This window comes from Pistacia vera, unplaced genomic scaffold (genome assembly GCF_008641045.1).
Source record: "Pistacia vera cultivar Batoury unplaced genomic scaffold, PisVer_v2 Contig935, whole genome shotgun sequence".
In the NCBI taxonomy this organism is placed as follows: Eukaryota; Viridiplantae; Streptophyta; class Magnoliopsida; order Sapindales; family Anacardiaceae; genus Pistacia; species Pistacia vera.
The window spans coordinates 301890-320800 of NW_022196818.1; the positions used below are offsets into that span (position 1 = coordinate 301890).

General features: G+C 37.1%; 1 protein-coding gene across 1 annotated transcript in view; it reads left to right on the forward strand.

The window, feature by feature from the left end:
• Window positions 1–18911, forward strand: part of LOC116120454 — a gene marked incomplete at its 5' end in the record, with an annotated part of 70302 nt that overhangs the window by 12119 nt on the left and 39272 nt on the right. The window contains 2 exon segments of the mRNA XM_031406401.1: window positions 17980–18202; window positions 18265–18752. Coding sequence (XP_031262261.1) covers window positions 17980–18202; window positions 18265–18752 — 711 coding nt within the window.

The window sequence follows — 18911 nt, forward strand, 5'->3', positions numbered from 1 at the left end:
ACTGTGGCCACAGTTTTAGTGTCATTGCCATATACTGAATTGCGCCGTGAGATAACTTTCTCCCGTACCCGGGAGTGATGAATCCTCTGTCAATCCACCATAGTCTTGATACACTCCTTGATGCAGCCAATCACCACCGTATTGACAGCTCTGAAAAGAACTGCGTTAGGCTAGTGTCAAACTACACCAATCGGTGCACAAGGCGCTCCGGTGATCTCAAGTCTAAGGATCACATGCACCACCATTCGTTAGAGGATTTGTTCCATAGACACTGGGGTTACCATCCATATGGAATCCTCTGGTGGGTCAGTCCAGTGAACTTGCTGTGGTATATTCGCCTACAACAAACACCCATGTGTTGCACCAGGTTGTCACCAAACAACCTTGACAAGTGAGATCAGTCACTGCCTTTCGACAGGGTCGTTCAACACTATGATAGCCTTACCGTATTATCTGTGCCCTTACTTCAGAATAATATTGGGGCTGCGGACGTTTCTAGAATGGCCACCATATGTGCTCATAGGGTTCTCACTATCAAGATTTGAAACACTTGATACCCTCGTCACGGTTCTACCATTCTAAGGACATATATCAATACATATTACAAGAATAATGATTTACGCGATATAGAATAAGATGCCTTTTATTATTGATTAATGAACATTATTACAAAGAGTCAATTCTACAGTAATTGATTGGCTCTAGGGCACCTACTCCAACAGAATCTTGTTCACATGACCTAGCCTACAATGCCATAGATACATTTGATTAAAGCCATCGTTCTTAGCTTTCTTATTTTCAAGATTGAATATCTCATTATTATTTAAATCTAGAATATACAGACCATTATGTAATCTAGAAATTCCATATTGAATACCATCCAAACTAAATGATAATGACCCATTTGTTATCAAAAATTGATATCCAATACTGTCCAAAGCGGACACATAAATAATGTTCTTAGAAACTGAATGAACATAATAGCAATCCAAAAGTTCTAATATAAAGCCCAAAGGCAAAGATAAATAATAAATTCCTACAACTAATGTAGCAACTTGTGCTCCATTTCCAACTCATAGGTCCATCTCTCTTCGATCGAGTGGTCTACTATGCCGCAATCCCTATACAAAAGTGCAAATATGAGAACCACATCCAGTGTCAAGACCTAAGATGTAATGGGAGACAGATTAATTTCAATCATATACATACCTTTAGAAGAAGATGCATAATTCTTTTTCTTACTTGCTAGGAAGACCTTGCAATGTTTCCTCCAGTGGCCAAGCTTGCCACAATGGAAGCAAACAACCTTTCCATCTTTGCTTATGCCTTCAGGAAGCTTGAGGACATCTTGGGTTTTAGGCTTAAACTTAGGATTGGCCTTGGCCTTTCCTTTGCCTTATTTACCCTTTCCCTTTCCATGTATAGTAGCAACTAATAGCATTGGTTTGGACTTCTTCATGTCTTTCTCCACTATCTTCAACATGCTCAGCAGCTCTAAGAGAGTCTTCTCTATAGAATCCATATTAAAGTTTAATATGAATTAGGAGAATGAGTCAGGCAAGGATCACAGAACAAGGTCTATAGACAGGTCTGAATCCATGATGAATCCCAAGGTCTCAAGCCTTTGAATGTAGCCAATCATCTTGACTACATGCGGGCCAACTAGGGCTCCCTTAGCCATTCGACATCTATATAATGCCTTCAACACCTCATACCACTTGTGTCTTGCATGCTTCTAGAAACGTTCCTTGAGATTTGTGATGATGGAACCAACATCCAAATTCTCATTTTGCTCTTATAGATCAGCTGTCAATGATGCCATTATTATACATTGAACAATGTCGGCATCATCCAGATACTTTTGATAAGCATCTCTTGCTTCTTGAGTAGCCTTAGGTTCAGGCACTTCCATAACAAGTTCATTGATGATGTACAACTTCTTTTCTGACTTTAGTACAATCCTTAGACTTTAATACCAGTCAGTGCAGTTTGTACCATTGAACCTACTTTCCTTATCAATGATTGATCGTAGTGATAGGGTAGATGAAGTCATAATGAAAGTGAATCTACAAATGCAAAATTTAAACATGGTTAATACTATATTAATTAATAAGGCCTTTTATTAATCAATTGCTCCCACTATTTTAGTCAAGCCAATAGCCCTCACTATTAAACTTGGAAAGGTCTGTTGGTCTTCCTAGTGGGCCAAAATCCCATCATTTCCATTTCAACCTTCATGGGGGTGAACAAGTTAAAATAGAAAAATCTACACCATTTAATAGCACCAACTATTAAATGCAAATGTAAATCAAGCCAACAAACCGATTACACAATCCAATACCATTGTCCTCAAGTTTAATTTTCAGATCAATGAGTTGGACACTACATGTCATCTTGTGCATCATCGGATACACTACTCTACTATGCCTCTAGTGTATTTATCAACCTTAGTGGAGGCCAACAAGCCAAATACACCTAGTTAAGTCAAACCCATCACCATTAATGAAAAATTCCAATGAATAATTAACATCCCACTAGTGGAAGTGTACCTTTCGCGGGGACGAACAATGGTTTGATTAATCCCATAGTGATGAAAGGTGTATGGTTATTAGTGACTTAATATCTTAATCGAGGGTTCTTGATTTTATCGTCTCATCAATTTTATTATCTTTTTAGCATGTTATAATCCAGCATGTTAAAACATTCAACCTTAGCATGCTTTCTAAGATAACAAATAAATTCCCTAAGCTATGAGGAATTGGTAGATCAACCTAGGTTCATCCAATTTATTACAAAATTTCATTGAAGTCTTCATCCCATAATAAATAATAAACCTAGGTTCGATGGCCAAGTACCAAACACCATGCATATTTAAACATCAATCAAATATGGAATATCATTTAAAACTCAAATCTAAATTTACCTAGTAAAATTATGTTTATCCCTTTAATTTTGCAAAGTTTTGCTTTGGCCCCTAAACTTGCAGAATTTCCAATTTAGTCACTTTCTAGTTTGAAAAGAAACTAAACAATCTAGATCAGAAGTGATTGCTCTATTTTATGGCTCGACAAAAAAGTTCAAAACACCAACTTTTGTAATTCACAAAACGTCCTTTCTCTTGGAACATCGACAAGGACCCCTTACCTTTCAATTTCCAAATGAAAGCTCGCAGGAAATAACTCATTGATAGGGGTGTCGCCAACAACAATCAACAACATCCCTAGAAGCCCAAAATGGGCTTCTCCCACTAACCCGGGCAGTTGCGCATGTGAATACGCAATGTTGGCTTGTCATGGGTGTTAGAGTAGATGCCCTAGAGCCAATCAATTATTGTACATTTGACTCATTGTAATAATGTTCATTAATCAATAAAAGGCATTTTATTCTATATCGTCAATGCATCTAAGAAGGATGGTCACAGAAGTTAGCTGATGCATTATGGGATACCGCACTGCATTCAAGACTCCCATTGGTATGTCTCCATTAGGTTAGTATATGGAAAAGCATGCCACTTGCTGGTGGAACTCGAGCATAAGGCATTTGGGCAGTCAAATAGCTAAACATGGATTTACGAGCTGTTGGGGAGGGAAGGATGCTGAAATGAATGAATGAATTGACGAGTTCCATCATGAAGCATATGAGAATGCTCAGATTTACAAAGAAAAGACCAAGAAATGGCATGACAAGCATATCAGGAAGAAGAACTTTGAGTGGCAGAAAGTTTTGTTGCATAATTCTAGACTGGCTCTTCCTTGGAAAACTAAGTCTAGATTGTCGGACCTTTCAGTTACAAGAGTTTACACATACGGGGCGGTGGGGGGTGTCACATGAAGAAAATGGTACTTAAGGTCAATGGACAGAGATTGAAGCCATACATTGATAGGGTGATGAGTTGCAAGTCATTCCCTTCCAACTTGACATCACGACATGAGGACTTGAGAAAGTCGAGCTCCGACTATAAACAAGCGCTTCTTAGGAGGCAAACCAAGTGTTTTCATTTTCATTTGTTTGTGATTGTGTTGAATTGTTGAATTTTTTATTGTTTTGATTTAGAATAGTTAACTTCGTGTGTTTTGGGGTTTCAAGTGAATTATCAAATTAAGGTGAAAAGAGGAATTTTCCAGTTTTCACCGCGGGACGTACGCTTTGCACAAAAGGAAGTCAAAAGTCCATACTTCGCCATGGGAAACAAGTTCTTTGCCGGGATTGTTTTCTCTGGAATTTTTCACCGCGGCATAGAAGGTATTGCAGAATTGTGCTAAGGAATTTTTGCCGCGATGAGTTGTTCTTCGCTGCAGTGACGTTTCTCTCAGAATTTTTGCCGCGGCGAGAACTTTTCTTCGCGGCGGCATGACTGGGAATTAAGAACTTACCCGTTCGAAACTGTTTATATAAAATCACGCGACTCTTCATTTTCACGAAAAATTTCAAAACGTATCCAAGAGCAAACATTCCACCTTCAATCTAGAGCTTCTCCAGTGAATTCCCATCCTATACCTCACCCTTAACCCTCACAAACACAAAACAACTATTTAGCAAGGATTTTTACGAAAAATTGAAGAAAATTGGAAACCCTTGGTTTTCAAAAATTGGGGATTTTGCAATCTAAGCCAAATTGGTGAAATTGGGGGTGCAATATCTTGGGTTTGGTAAGATTTCGAGTTCTCAACATCTAAATTGCTCAATTTTGATTCTAGTGCTTTAAGTTTGAAATATTGTTTGAATGTGTTGAGTTGTTGATCTTTGGTGAAGTTGTGATTTGATATTGATTAAGGAGTGGAGATTTTGTTTGTATTGTGTTGAGAAGTTGGGTTTGCGATTTGGGGTGTTTGTGTGAGTTTGGAAGAATAGTGATTTGGGGGTCTAGGTGAATTTTTTGAAACTTTGGTGTTTTTGCAGAGAGATTTGGTCAGTAGTAAGGGTACTTAGTGTTGAAGTTTGGTGAATCCTTAGTTTGGGGGTACATTTGGGTATTCACAGTGAAAACCGAACATGCAGATCAAAATAGCTAAGGGTAAAGGAAAAGGGAAACAAGTAGACAATAGGTTTGTTAGTGACAAGGCTCGGCAACGTTATAAAGGTGAATCAAAAGAAAAGATAAGGGGTTTATGTGAGCGTGGATTGCAAAAGAGTGGAGTCGAGAAGGCAGATGAAGAACCACTTATCCATCCTGCCCCAGTCTCGACACCAACTACTTTAACAAGCATCTTGAGCGTCCACCTAGTGAGGACCCAGATCCGGAACAAAAAGACAGAGAACAATGAAGGCACTACCACATCTCCAGTTCAACATCCACAAAAAGGAGCATGCAGCAGATTTTGAGTAAGATGAAACGGGTGGAATGATGTCAAGGTTGGTTGGCAGAGTAGACCCGGATGTTGTATGATATGCAACACAGCTACTGCACTAAGCTAGACATTGATACTTCGAGTTCAATGGGAAGACTGGGATTCTGAGGAATGGATAGGCTCTGAAACAGAAGATGACGACACCGAAGGAGAGGAGGAGGCGAAGGATGAAACCTGAGCACCTGTTTTGTAGTATTTTTGTTTTAATTTCATTGTCTTTTATTTTGTACATTGAACCTAATTTTCTTTTTGTTTAGATGTTAATTTTTGTTTGAACTTCCTAGTAGTTGTAAGGGCAAGATTAGGTTGTAATATTTTCATATATTCAAGTGACATTTCTAACACCAGTGGACACCACAGAACTTTAAATTGTTTTACAGATTATGGTGAGTGAGAAAGCTAAGGAATGGGTGTGCCTGCTGTTGAACGAGGCTCAGACTTCACAGATTAACAGGGAATATCTCGTACCTTGTGAATTCTGTTTTCTATTCGAAATTGTGCATAATGTGACATTGGGGACAATGTCATCCTTAGTTGGGGGTAGGAAAAATTTGAAAAAATGATTTGTGTTTAGTGCTTTCAGTTTTGCTTTGTTGTGCAATGATGAATTGCATAAGTCTATTATGAGAATAGGATTGTTGGGATTTATTGTTGAAAAATGTTAAGCATTGCTTCAAGTTTAGGTTTATTGACTTGTTTGCTTGATGTTTGTTGAGTGGTTCAACCCCATTTTCATTATTTCAGCATGCTTAGATTCATTTATGTGGTTAGGTGAAGTCTTGATAATGTTGGTGACTCTAGAACCTAGTTGAGAAATGCTTGAGACGAAATTCTAGGGATGGACATTATTGAGGAAGTGATTTAGACAGTTTTCGAAACGTTTGAGCTTTTAGCCCCATGAAAATTTATCCCTACACCCATTTGTGCCTTATGAAACATCGTTGTCCTAATTTGTTTGCTTATACAACCAAAAAACCCTTCACCCTAAACATGTTTCACAACCCTTAAGAGAATTTTGAACCTAATGCAAACACAAAGAGCTTGGAGAGTTGTGTGAGATGCTAATGAACTAAAAGATTAGTTTGGGGGTCGTGAGAAGGGCAAGAAGAATAAAGGGGTAATTAACCTCATAAGTTTATTGTTACTTAAAAAAAAAAAAAAATAGAATTTGAGAGTTGCATTTCAGAAGCAAAAATAGAAGTGCACATGTTGAGGGTTATAAAATGGTTGCACCTGAGCGTGGTAAGAAAGAAAGTGGAAGTTGATGTAGTTTAGTGTTTGCTTAAAGGAAACCGAGTTCTCTTGCTTTGTTTATCTTTTCTTCTTTAGAGCCCCCTAACCGAGCCCAACATTACAAGCCTGTAAAGACTTCGATCTTAGTGATGTCTAATCCTCATTAGTGGAGACTAGTTCGATAATTAGGCTTAGGAGTCTGCCACCACTGAAACTTTGCATCTGGATAAAATAATTTGGGAAGTCAGAATGTGGACTGAAGTGGGGATCACCTACTCGGGGGACCAATAGAGAAAGATAGTCTATGCAACTATAACTTCTTGGTGTTGAGCATTTCTAGTAATAATTTATCAACAATTTTTTAGACTTGGATTAAATTCTAGGCCAGTTCGTTGGTTTGAGTTTGAGTCTAATTTTTTTTTTCTCATTTCATTTCAATTTGTTGTTTTGTGTTTGGTGTTTTTTTTTGTTGTGTTTTGTACTTGATGCTGGGGATGAGCAAGTCTTAGGTTTGGGGGTATTTGAAATCCGAGGATTATACTATTTTATTTAGCTTTTTGGCCGGAATTTGGATACTTCTTATGTCGTTTTTGCCTGAATGCAACTTAATTTCATATTTATGTTTCAGGCCAAAACGTGCACTTTGAGCAAATAATGAGCAGAATTGAGTTCCAGGATCCAGAAGCGAGCGAATATCAGAACGAAGAAGTTCTGAAGCGCATGTGAAGCACTATGAAGCTTGTTCCCATTGGAAAGCATTGAAGATCAAAGTCAAGCAAGGAAGCAAGTGGAGGGCAATTCCATAATTCAGAATTGTTCAGCAAGGTTCGCCATGGCGAAGTTCTTCTTCGCCGCGGCGATAAACTCTCGAGAATTCGTTGCCGCGGCGAAGTCTGCGATTTTCAGTTTTTCATAAAACGTACAGTTTTATTTTAGGAAAGTTTTAGGTTTTTGGACGGACTATATAAGAAAAACTTAGACATTTGAGAAGGGTTCGTTTGGTTGAGAGAGCTTTGACATTTTGGGAGAAAGGAAGAGAAGATTGGAGATTTAACCTTGTGGATTCATCAATTAGGGGAGATCTTTTTACTTTTCTCTTTGTTTGAACATGTTGAGTGTGTGTTTACTGTTTTCTTGCTATTTGTATTAATTTCGTTATGAACTAACTCACTTTGGGTTAGGGTTTTGATGTGATTCGAATTCTATGGGTAATCAATAGATTATTGTTACTTTTATATTCTATTATGGATTGTGTGATTATTATGATTTTAATCATTTTAATTGTTGAAAATGATTAGATTGAGAAATGAATCATGTTGAGCTTTGGGTAACACCATTGTTGTATTGAACGCTAGGATAGGTTTGAGAATCAAAGAATTCAATCTAGGTTCCATTAGCTTAATGAACTTGGATGTATTAATCTTTAATTGTTGGGTGTAGAAGCTTAATAGGGAAAAGTAGGAATTCATAGCCTGAGAAGGTATGTTTTACATTTAGGGAATTCGGGCTACAATCCGTGCATGTGAGTGGTAGAAGTTGCATAATTCGTAGAAAATCCATAGAGTCCTAATGAAGTCAAACCCTACCCGTTTGTTAAATGATATACTCTATTTTAATCTTGCTTCATTAATTAGCTTTTACTTACATAGTAAATTTTGCTTTCCATTTATTGATTCTCTTTAAATCCAAACACTTTCGGTTTCTCCAACTTGAAAACAAATAGGAAAATCAGTGTTAGCAACCAATCTTGTGGGAACGATACTCACTTATCACTTTATTACTTTGTGCGACTAGTGCAGTTGCTATGCATGTTGTAGTAACAACGCCTCACCATGGCTCGCACCCATAGGCTAGTGAGAATGGAGTTTCTCCAGTGGAGCTCTTGCGTCATCCTACAAGACAAAGGTACTTCTCATGGGTAAGTTCTAATCATCATTAACACCATATCCATCAACAATTCTTCATTAAAACACATATATATGCATAAAAGGAATTCTCACACAATATTACTTAAATCATGCTTAAGTAGGAATACCTTATATGTGAGCAATCCAACACTTTAAAAATTAAAACTCACTTCTTGGTGCAAGGATCTTACTAAGGATGTTGGGATTGAAAATCCATTAAAAAGTATCCAAAATCTGAATTTCTTGAAGAATAATTGAAGAAATTGAGAGGATTTGAAGGTGAAGATGGCGTGAAAATGAATGAAGAATGGCTAGGGTTTCATTCTTCAATTCTTGATATAACATATTATTATTATTGTTTCCCATTTTGCCCTTGCACTTTCTATGAAATTCATCTATGTCCCTTAGTCATTTACCAAAATGCTTATTTTTTTAACTTCTCCAGTTATCTATCTTTTTTTACTCCCACTTTTTCAACTAATTATGAGTGAAAAGACATTACCCTAATGAAATTTTAAGGCATTTTCTTCACACTTTTTTCAAAATAACTTTAACAAAAATCAACTAAGGCTAAAGGGCATAAGTAAAGCTACGTTAGTCGATGTGGGCGTTACAATTCCCCCCCCCCCCCCCCACCCCCCCCCCCCCCCCCTGTAATAAGAATTTCGTCCCCGAAATTCAAACAAACAATCGGGATGGCGATTCTGCATATCTTGCCCTACTCCCATGTGCTTCTTCTACCTATGATTCCATAGGACTTTTACGAGTGGATACTTGTTTCAGAGCTCTTAATCTTTTTAAACATCTGTACTGGACGCTTTCATAAACGAGATTACTTCTAAGGCCACTTCCTCTCCTCAGTATTGGGAGGGGTCACTGACATACTTTCGAAGCATCGAGATATGAAACACATTATGCACCTGTCCATACTAAGTGGTAGCGCCAACTTATAAGTACCTTTCCCACTGTTGTAACACTTAAAAGTACCAATGTATATCAGTGCTAACTTTCCTTGTGACCAAAACGCATTGCCCACTTATTGGGGGAAAATTTTAGAAACATTTATCACCCACTTCGAACTCAACATCTTTTCTCTTCAAATCTACATAACTTTTCTGTCTGTTGGGCTTGCTTATTATCCTGATAACTTGTATATCTCTATCATTTTTGAGTTTCCGGCAAGAGCTGTACAATATATCTTTCTCTCTTACCTCATCCCAATGCAATGGAGATCTACATCGCCTACCATACAAGGCTTTATAAGGAGCCATCTTAATTATAGACTGAGTTGTTATATAGGCAAACTCCACCAAAGGTAACATCTCATGCCAAGTCATATCGATAATCCATACACATACCAATGCTCTCAACATATCTGAAGTATCTTATTTGTTCTCTCAGTTTGGCCATCTGTCTGAGGATGGTATGTTGTACTAAATGCTAATCTGGTACCCAAATTTCCTATAGACTAGTCCAAAAAGCTGAAACAAATCTAGAATCTCTATCTGACACTATGGTCTTGGGCACACCATGGAGTCTGACTATCTCCCCAACTAGATGGGGCAACTGATTTGAGGTAGTGCTATCTTTACTGGAAGAAATTGGGCTGATTTAGTTAATCTGTACTATCACCCATATGGCATTAAACCCTTTTGAACTTTGGGAAGGCATGTATAAAATCCATTGATATACTCTCCCATTCCATTCAGGAAGCTGAGTGGCTGAAGCAATCTTATGGCTTTGGTGTTCTGCTTTCATGTTGACAAACCAAGCACTTAGCCACATAATCTCCGTACTCTCTTCATACCTGGCCACCAATAGCCCTCTTTAAGTCTTGATACCTTGGTTGCTCCAGGATGAGCAGTGTATGGTGTGTCATGAGCCTCTGTAAGCATTTCTTCTTAAATTCAGCATTGGGGAATGAATAAGCGATCCTTGAAATGGAGGACACCGTCTAACAGGTGGAATTCTGGTATCTTGCCCTTAAGCACTTACTAACTTATTTTCTACCACACTCATCGGCAACTTGCTTTCTTAATCTCTTCCGTAAAGTGGACTGAATTAACTGTCAATCCTTCCCGGTTTCACCTTAATCTGTTCCTGCATAATTCTTTCAATAATTCTTGCTGCTTTGTGAGTTAGGACAAATGGTTCTTCTACTTAAGGCATTGGTATACATTGGCTTTCCAAGCTGATACTTAATTTCACAATCATAATCTATAACCAGCTCTAACCATCTCTCGTCTTATATTCAGCTCCCTTGAGTAAAGAAAACTTCAAAATCTGTGTGGCGGTGTAGATATTACTTTACACCATATAGGTAATGCCTCCATATCTTTAATGCAAAGACTACAGCTACAACTCTAACATTGTGTAGGATATCCGTTCATACTCTTTCAACTGTCGAGAAGCATAAGCTATCACCTTACCCAACTGCATCAACACAGCACCAAGTCCCTGTAGTGAGGCATCAGTATAAATGTCATAACCCACACCTCCTATGGTAACACCAAAATGGGAGCAGTGGTTAATCTTTTCTTCAATTCTTGAAAACTCTCTTCATAAGCACTTGACCATACAAAAGGAGTTCTCTGTTTGGTGAGAGCTGTTAGCGGCTTAGCCAATGGGCAAATCCTGTTACAAATCGCCTGCTAATCCCAAGAAAATTCTAACCTCCTTTACTATCTTCGGCTTGTGCCACTCGAGAATGCTTTACTTTGAGGATCCACTGATATACCTTCTTTAGAAACAGTATGGCCCATAAATATCACTTGATCCAGCCAAAATCACACTTAGAAAACTTAGCACAAAACTTCTTTCTCTCAACGCTCAACACAAATCTTAAGTGTTCCTCATGCTCTCTTGACTTGGAATAAACCAGGATGTCATTATAAAAACCATTATAAATTGATCAAGACAATCGTGAAACACGCGGGTCATTAAATCTAAAGACTAATAGGGCATTAGTTAACCAAAAGGCATCCACAACAAACTCATAATGCCCATATTCATCCGGAAAGCAGTCTTGGCAATATCTTGTTCCACCACTCTTACTTGATGATAACCTAACCTCAAATCAAGCTTTGAAAAACATACTGCTCCTTTCAGTGATCAAATAGTCATCTATCGAGGCAACATATACTATTCTTCACTATCACTTTATTCAACTCTCTATAACTCATACACATCCGCAGGGATCCATCTATTCTAACAAACAAAATTGGAGCTCCCCAAGGAGAATGACTGGGTCGAATAATACCCTTATCTAGGAGTTCTTGAGTGACTTCTTCAATTCCTGAAGCTTGGGTAGGGCCATTCGGTAAGGTGCTTTAGAAATTGGTACGTCCTAGTGCCAGTAAATACTGAATTCTACTTCTCTTTTTGGAGGTAAAACCGGCAAATCTTCAGAAAATCATCTAAAAACTCTCGGACTACTGGCACAATCTGAATCTCTGGTTATGGGACATCACAAAGTGCACTACATGGGCAATGTACCCAGAACACCTTTTCTAACATCTTTCTAGCATTTATACTACTTATTAACATACAACTGATGGCCTTCTGCAAACCTAATTATCTCCATCATCAAGATTAAATCTTGCTTTCTCTTCCAACATCAATTTCTACACATGCCTCCCTAGGAAATCCATGACCAAAATAACATCAAAGTCAGGCATATCAAACACTATCAATCAACTGGTAACTCCTTATGGATCACACGGACTCCCTGGAAGCATCTCATGGGTCACTATACTAACCCCATCAAGTAATTTATTCTAATAGGCTGATCTACTACAACAAGTTTCAAACCTAATCTTTCTACCATTCCATGAGTAATAAAAGAATGTGTAGCTCCAGAATCAATCAATGCATAAAGAGGAACTGATGAAAAACAACTGACCAGTAACTGGGATGGACTGGCCTTTGCGTCACTCTGTGCCATGGTAAACACCTAGGCATTTGTACCTTGGAAGTCTACGTGGGGTGCATGAGGGGTCTTTCATCAAGTGCCCCAGCGTCGGCACCTACAACATACTTCAGCCTAATTCCCTTTAACACTCCCTTGGGTGCATTCTCCCACACTTAGGACATGGGGGGAATTCAGCAGTTCTTGGCCGTTTACTCTGCTAGTCTCTTCTTCTTCTTAGGTTATAATTTTGTTCTTTTGGTTAGAATTCTTTTGTTCCTCACTTTCCTATTCTTGAAACATCATTTCTCTCTCTCAGTAGACGGGGAGATGGGTTACTCGGTAGTGTTGAGGCCACTGAGATGAGCTATTTACAAATGTTTCTGCACTTAAAGCTCGCTCTAAAAGCTTCACTATAAGTATGAGGGGGCTCAACTCTTGCCATCACATCACGGGTTATTCTGGTTTCAACCCATGAACAAACTTATCTTTTCTAACTCTGGTGTGTTTACTATAGGGTGCGAAATGTGTAAGAGAGTTAAATCTTACAGAATACTTTTTTATCGTAATAGACCCTTGCTTCAAATTGATAAACTCTTGAATTTCTCATGAACCGTTTCAATTCTATATTCAGCCTCAAACAATCTTTTGAATCTTCCATGTCATAGAAGTAAATCGTGGCTATCTTCCTTCAATTCCCAACAAATTCGCATCACCAAAATAGAAAGCTTGCTACAGTATCTTTTCTCTGTCGTCATGGAAAAGTGTTGTCATGCATTCCACAGACCTAAATCATTCCTCGCCTCTAATGGGTCCGTGGTACCCCAAATTCAGATAGTTGGTGCTGGCATGGCAGTCAATAAATAAGCTCAATACGGTTTGCACATGTCAGGTATCGGTTTCTCTTTCTTCCCTGGTGATGGTACATGAACGAGGGTTTCAACCTCTCTCTGTACAGCTCTCCCTGACTCCCTACTACCACTTGCTATACAATACTATGAATTCTTGCCTCTCAGAGGGTAGGAGGAGTAGGTTCTAGCGGGTTGGAAGTTTCCCCCGCACTAATCGCATTCTTATACCGCTCGGGTTCTATGTCTCATCACAAACAACCACACTTGAATCAACTCAAATAACTTATACTACTATAAGTAAGGAAAGAAATTTTACAATAGTCGGCTACAGAACGTCAGCACGGCGGGAGTGGCACACGTCAAATCCCAAAATCTTTGCTAATACCAAAAATGTAATTACTCTCTTTCTAGCTAGTATACTGTAAATAACAGTAAAACTCACTAAATATATATAATTAAACAAGTATAAAATTATGGGCTTATTTAATTTTCTCTTATATACAAATCTTTGCATAATATAATAAAGTCTCAAAATAGTAACTAGACAGTTTGCCTAACCTTCCACTGCGCGAGTTCCAAGTGATGCATCTCACCTGTTACCGTAAAAACATTAAAAACAATGGGGTGAGCACTAATTGCTCAGTAAGTAAAACCACTATGCTACCCTTCTCTCTCTGTTGCTTAAATTCTGAATTTTTTTTCCCTTACTCACTCCCCATTCTTCTTTATTCTTTCTTACTCTTACTTTGTTTTCTCTGCTGTTTTCTATTCTTATTTCCAATAATCAGATAATGGGCATTGTATATGCATATATATGATGCACAAATGCATAAAATATGCTTTTTTCTTTCAGTGGTTCTTTTTTTCTTTCTATTCTTTCTTATTCTATTCTTTTCTTTCTATTATTTTTTCTTCTATTTTCTTTTATTCTTTCTTTTCTTATTCTTTTCCAATTGGACTCGGTTGAGGCATGGATTGGAACTTGCGTGCCTGGAGTATATTCTTCTTTCTGGCTATAGCCTCATCCACATGCAATCTATGGACCGTACCAATTTTTTTCTTATTCTTAGCCGTCATTAAAGACGGCGTGCTGTGGGGGAAATTCTTTGTCACTCACGGGTTCCATCACAACAACCTTTTATTCTTTTTTACGTTTATCTTTTTACTTCTTTAAATAAAAATTCAGATTGGAACTTCTTAATTTCTCATTTCTTTCTATTACTTTTAACATTCTTTAGTGTTTTTTCATGCATGAGTATGTAGCATGTAGATGGTTTGCTTATAATTCTTTCTAAATCAACAGTTAAATGCAATTATGCACTATGGAATGCAAACATTATTCTCTACCATCTACAAACTCATCTCAATATAACACATAATCATACTTATACATGCACTTCTCTTGACATTTCATCAAACAACTTATGTGGCACAAAGCAACTCTAATTTGGCTACAATTCTATCTCTTTCTAAGCCACCAAAAGTTTGTATAACAATCCTCCATATTTAACGCCTCCAAAATGTGCACTCCAGAATTTCTACTAATTCTTCCAAATTCATCCAAACTCACATCAATATCAATATACCAACACTACTTCTCATGGATAATTTTAATCATCATTCAACACCAACAATCACAATTCTTCATATAAAACACATATATATGCATAAAAAGAATCCTCTACACAATATACTAAATCATACTTAGGGTAGGATTACTTACCTTATATGTGAGCAATCCAACACTTTAAAAATTTCTTTGACCCAACTCTCTTTCTCTTAAATCCTATGAACACAAATCATCAAAATTCAACACTTTAAAATAAAAAACTCTCTCTTGTGCAAGGATTCCTAAGGATGTTTGGGATTGAAAATCCACTAAAAGTACCCAAAATCTATGAATTTCCCTTAGAAGAATTGAAGAAATTGAGAGGATTTGAAGGGAAGGTGGCGTGAAATGGATGAAGAATGGCTAGGGTTTATTCTTCAATTCTGATATAACATATTATTTTTAGTTTCCCATTTTGCCCTTGCATTTCTATGAATACATCTATGCCTAGTCAATTACCAAAATGCCCTTATTTTATTAACTTCTCCATGTATTATTCTATCTCTTTTCACTCCCCACTTTTTCAACTAATATGAGTGAAAAGACCATTTTACCCCTAATGAATTTTAAGGCATTTCTTCACACTTTCAAAGTAACTTTAACAAAAATCAAATAGGGTAAAAGGGCATAAGTAAACTACATACCTCGATGTGGGGATTACATATGCTATGCTATGTCATGCATATATGCTGTCTATGCATGATCCCAAAATACGGTCTGACTCTGGCATTTATTCTATTAATTTCAGGCTTTTATTTCTATACTTTTCTAGAAGCCCAAAGTCATAAGTTCACAATTTCTAATTCAATAACTAATAAAATGTGTTATTGAAGAAGTACAAGGTTAAGTACTTGAACCATGCACTAAGGTCATTATCTCATTGAACTAACATAACCAAGTGTTATTCTAAATTTTGGCATAACAAAATGCACTATTGAATACTAAAATTTACATTTGGTTAAGCCCAACATAATCTTTCTGCTCCAATCTTGCTTTTCTCTAACCATTTCTTAAATGGATTTAATCAACTCATGCTGCATTTCTCTTAGATTTTCATCAAACAATTCATATAACAATGACAATACTTAGTGGCCACATTTCACATCTCTGTAAATCCACCAAAATTTGAGCAAAAAATCACTAACTTTAGCCTTAAACCTGGCCGGTTTCAACAATTCTCAACACCATTCAATTTCATCACTAATTCTTCCATATTTCATCCAAATCACCACATAATCAGCAATAGTTTCATGGTTGGAAATTACACATTATTCAACATCAAAACAGCCAATAATTCCCACCCTACAAGCACATACAAACATACAAGATCATTCTACGCAATTATTCTCATCAAACAAAACTAAGTTGGGTTTACTTACCTTGAATTTGTGCAACACTAGTGATATAACCCCCTTTGCTAAATTATCTTCCTCTTGAACCTTTGGATGTTTAGTTGAAAATCTACAAAAAGTTAAGCCAAATCTTATAAATTCTCTTTGCAAATTGGTGAAGAAATTGAGAGAAAAAGGGGGGAAGGGTGGCGTGAACAAGGGTTAGAATGGCTAGGGTTTAAGTTATTGCAACCTTATAACTAAATATATATATATCCCACTTTGCCCTTGCAATTTATGATAATTCCAATTATGTCATACGTGTGATTACCAATACACCATCATTTCAATGGATTTAACACAGTCTTGGTCATTTTTACTCAACTTTCATCTAGTTGTGAGTGAAAATACCATTTTACCCTTATTCTTTAATTTCTTTCTATTACTTTACAAACACGTATTCATCTCGACATCACATACGTGTATTTTCCATAATCTTTCTACACTCTATTTACTGGCTAGCACACTTAATATTATATTTATCAACTCACTTTTTCACTGAACATCTGATTCGTGTGAAATGACCATTTTGCCCCTATTGAAACTTTTATGAATTCCGCTATAAAATGTTAAATATTCATATCTGAATAAATAATCCCTACCATATCTGAATGCGGGTATTACATCTTATGCAATAAAATCACTTATTACATATTGTTTGTAATTAATCTCAAAACAGGAAAAAACAATAACTCATTTGGCCAAGCCATTATTTGGATAATCTTTCTAAATTCAAGTACACAAACTTGAGAATTTATTATGGCATATTGTATGTCATGACATAGTGTCTACCTTCTTCTCACACAAGGCCATATCAAAGTAACAATTTAACATATAATTCCTTTCTAACACTTTCCCAAGGCCATAGTTACACAATTCTAATTTTAACAACTAAAAATAATGTGTTATTCAAGAAGTAGTAAAGGTTTAGTAACTTGAACCAAGCACTAAGAGCCATCACTCATTGAAATAACATGACCAAGTGATATTCAAATTTTGGCATAACAAAATGCACTTTGAATACTAAAATTTACACTTGGTTAAGCTACACATAATCTTTCTACTCAATTCTTGCCTTTCTCTAACCATTCTTCAATAGGATTCACATGTTGCCTAAAATAACATTAATCCTAATTTAATTCTAATTGGAAATAAAATAAAATAGAGTCCTAATAAAATAGGAAAGTGGTGTTTCCAGCTTTAATTTTCGTGCAGCATGTATGCCTTCAAAATAGACTGACTTGCATAACAAGTTAGAACGCTCCAGGACGTCGGCAATGCAGGTGCGTCAACTTCAAGCTCGATAACAGCCTTTATTCAGCCAGTATCTCTAAAAACTCAAAACATGAAAGTTGTAGATCTCTTTCTTATCGTTCCGCAGCATTTCAAATCATCTCAATCGGAGCTCAGATGAGAGAATTATGCCCAGAATACGAAGCCATGGCGGAACTGTCCGAATTCCCCTAATTAATTCCGTTTTTCAATTAACACCTCCATTTTCTTCCTAAACCAAAATAAAGTAATAATGAGTACAATTAGGAAACAAATACATATAAAAGACTAAACATTAAGGGGGTTAAATATGACATTTTGCATTCCCATCAAATTCCCCCACACTTAGCTTTTGCACGTCCTCGGGCAAACTAATTCAAACAAACATCACACACCAGTCATATCAAGAACACCATCACACACTGTTGGAGAGATTGGCAGGGCATGCTTACTATTGTTCTTGGATGGTTTTTCAGGATATAATCAAATTGCCATTGTGCTTGAAGATCAAGAGAAGACGACATTCACTTGTCTATATGGCACCTTTGCGTATAGAAGGATGCCTTTTAGGTTGTGTAATGCACCAACCATATTTCAGCGATGCATGATGTTGATCTTTGGTGACATGGTGGAGCGGTTTATAGAAGTCTTCATGGATGACTTCTCTGTTTTTGGTTCGTCCTTGAAAAACCGTTCAGCCGGAGATGCTTTGTATGGTATAGCAAGCTTTTTATTGTATCTATTTGCCATAGTTGCTTATCTAATATTTCATTTGTTTTGCAGCGATATCAGGAGATGAATTTGGTGCTCAATTGGGAGAAATGCCAATTCATGGTACAGGAAGGAATAGTGCTCGGTCACAGAATTTCAAAGGACGGCATAGAAGTGGATCGAGCGAAAACAAAAGTGATTGAGAAGCTGCCACCACCTGCAAATGTTAAGGCAGTTCGGAGTTTCTTGGTGCATGCGGGGTTTTATAGACAGTTTATCAAGGATTTCTCTAAAATCTCTAAACCCGTTTGCAATTTATTGATTAAGGATGTTCCTTTTGATTTTAATGATGAATGCATGCATGTTTTTCAAACTCTTAAGAAATTGTTAGTGTCTGCACCTATTATTGTAGTTCCCGATTGCGGAGTACCGTTTGAATTGATGCGTGATGCTAGTGATTTTGCACTAGGAGTAGTTTTAGGACAAAGAAAGAACAAAGTGTTGCATGTAATTCAGTATGCTAGCAAAACACTCCCTGACGCACAGTTGAATTACACCACTACTGAAAAAGAGTTGTTAGCTGTGGTTTTTGCATTTGACAAATTTCGTTCTTATTTGCTAGGTGCTAAGGTGATAGTCTACACGGATCATTCAGCACTCAAACACATGTTGGCAAAGCAAG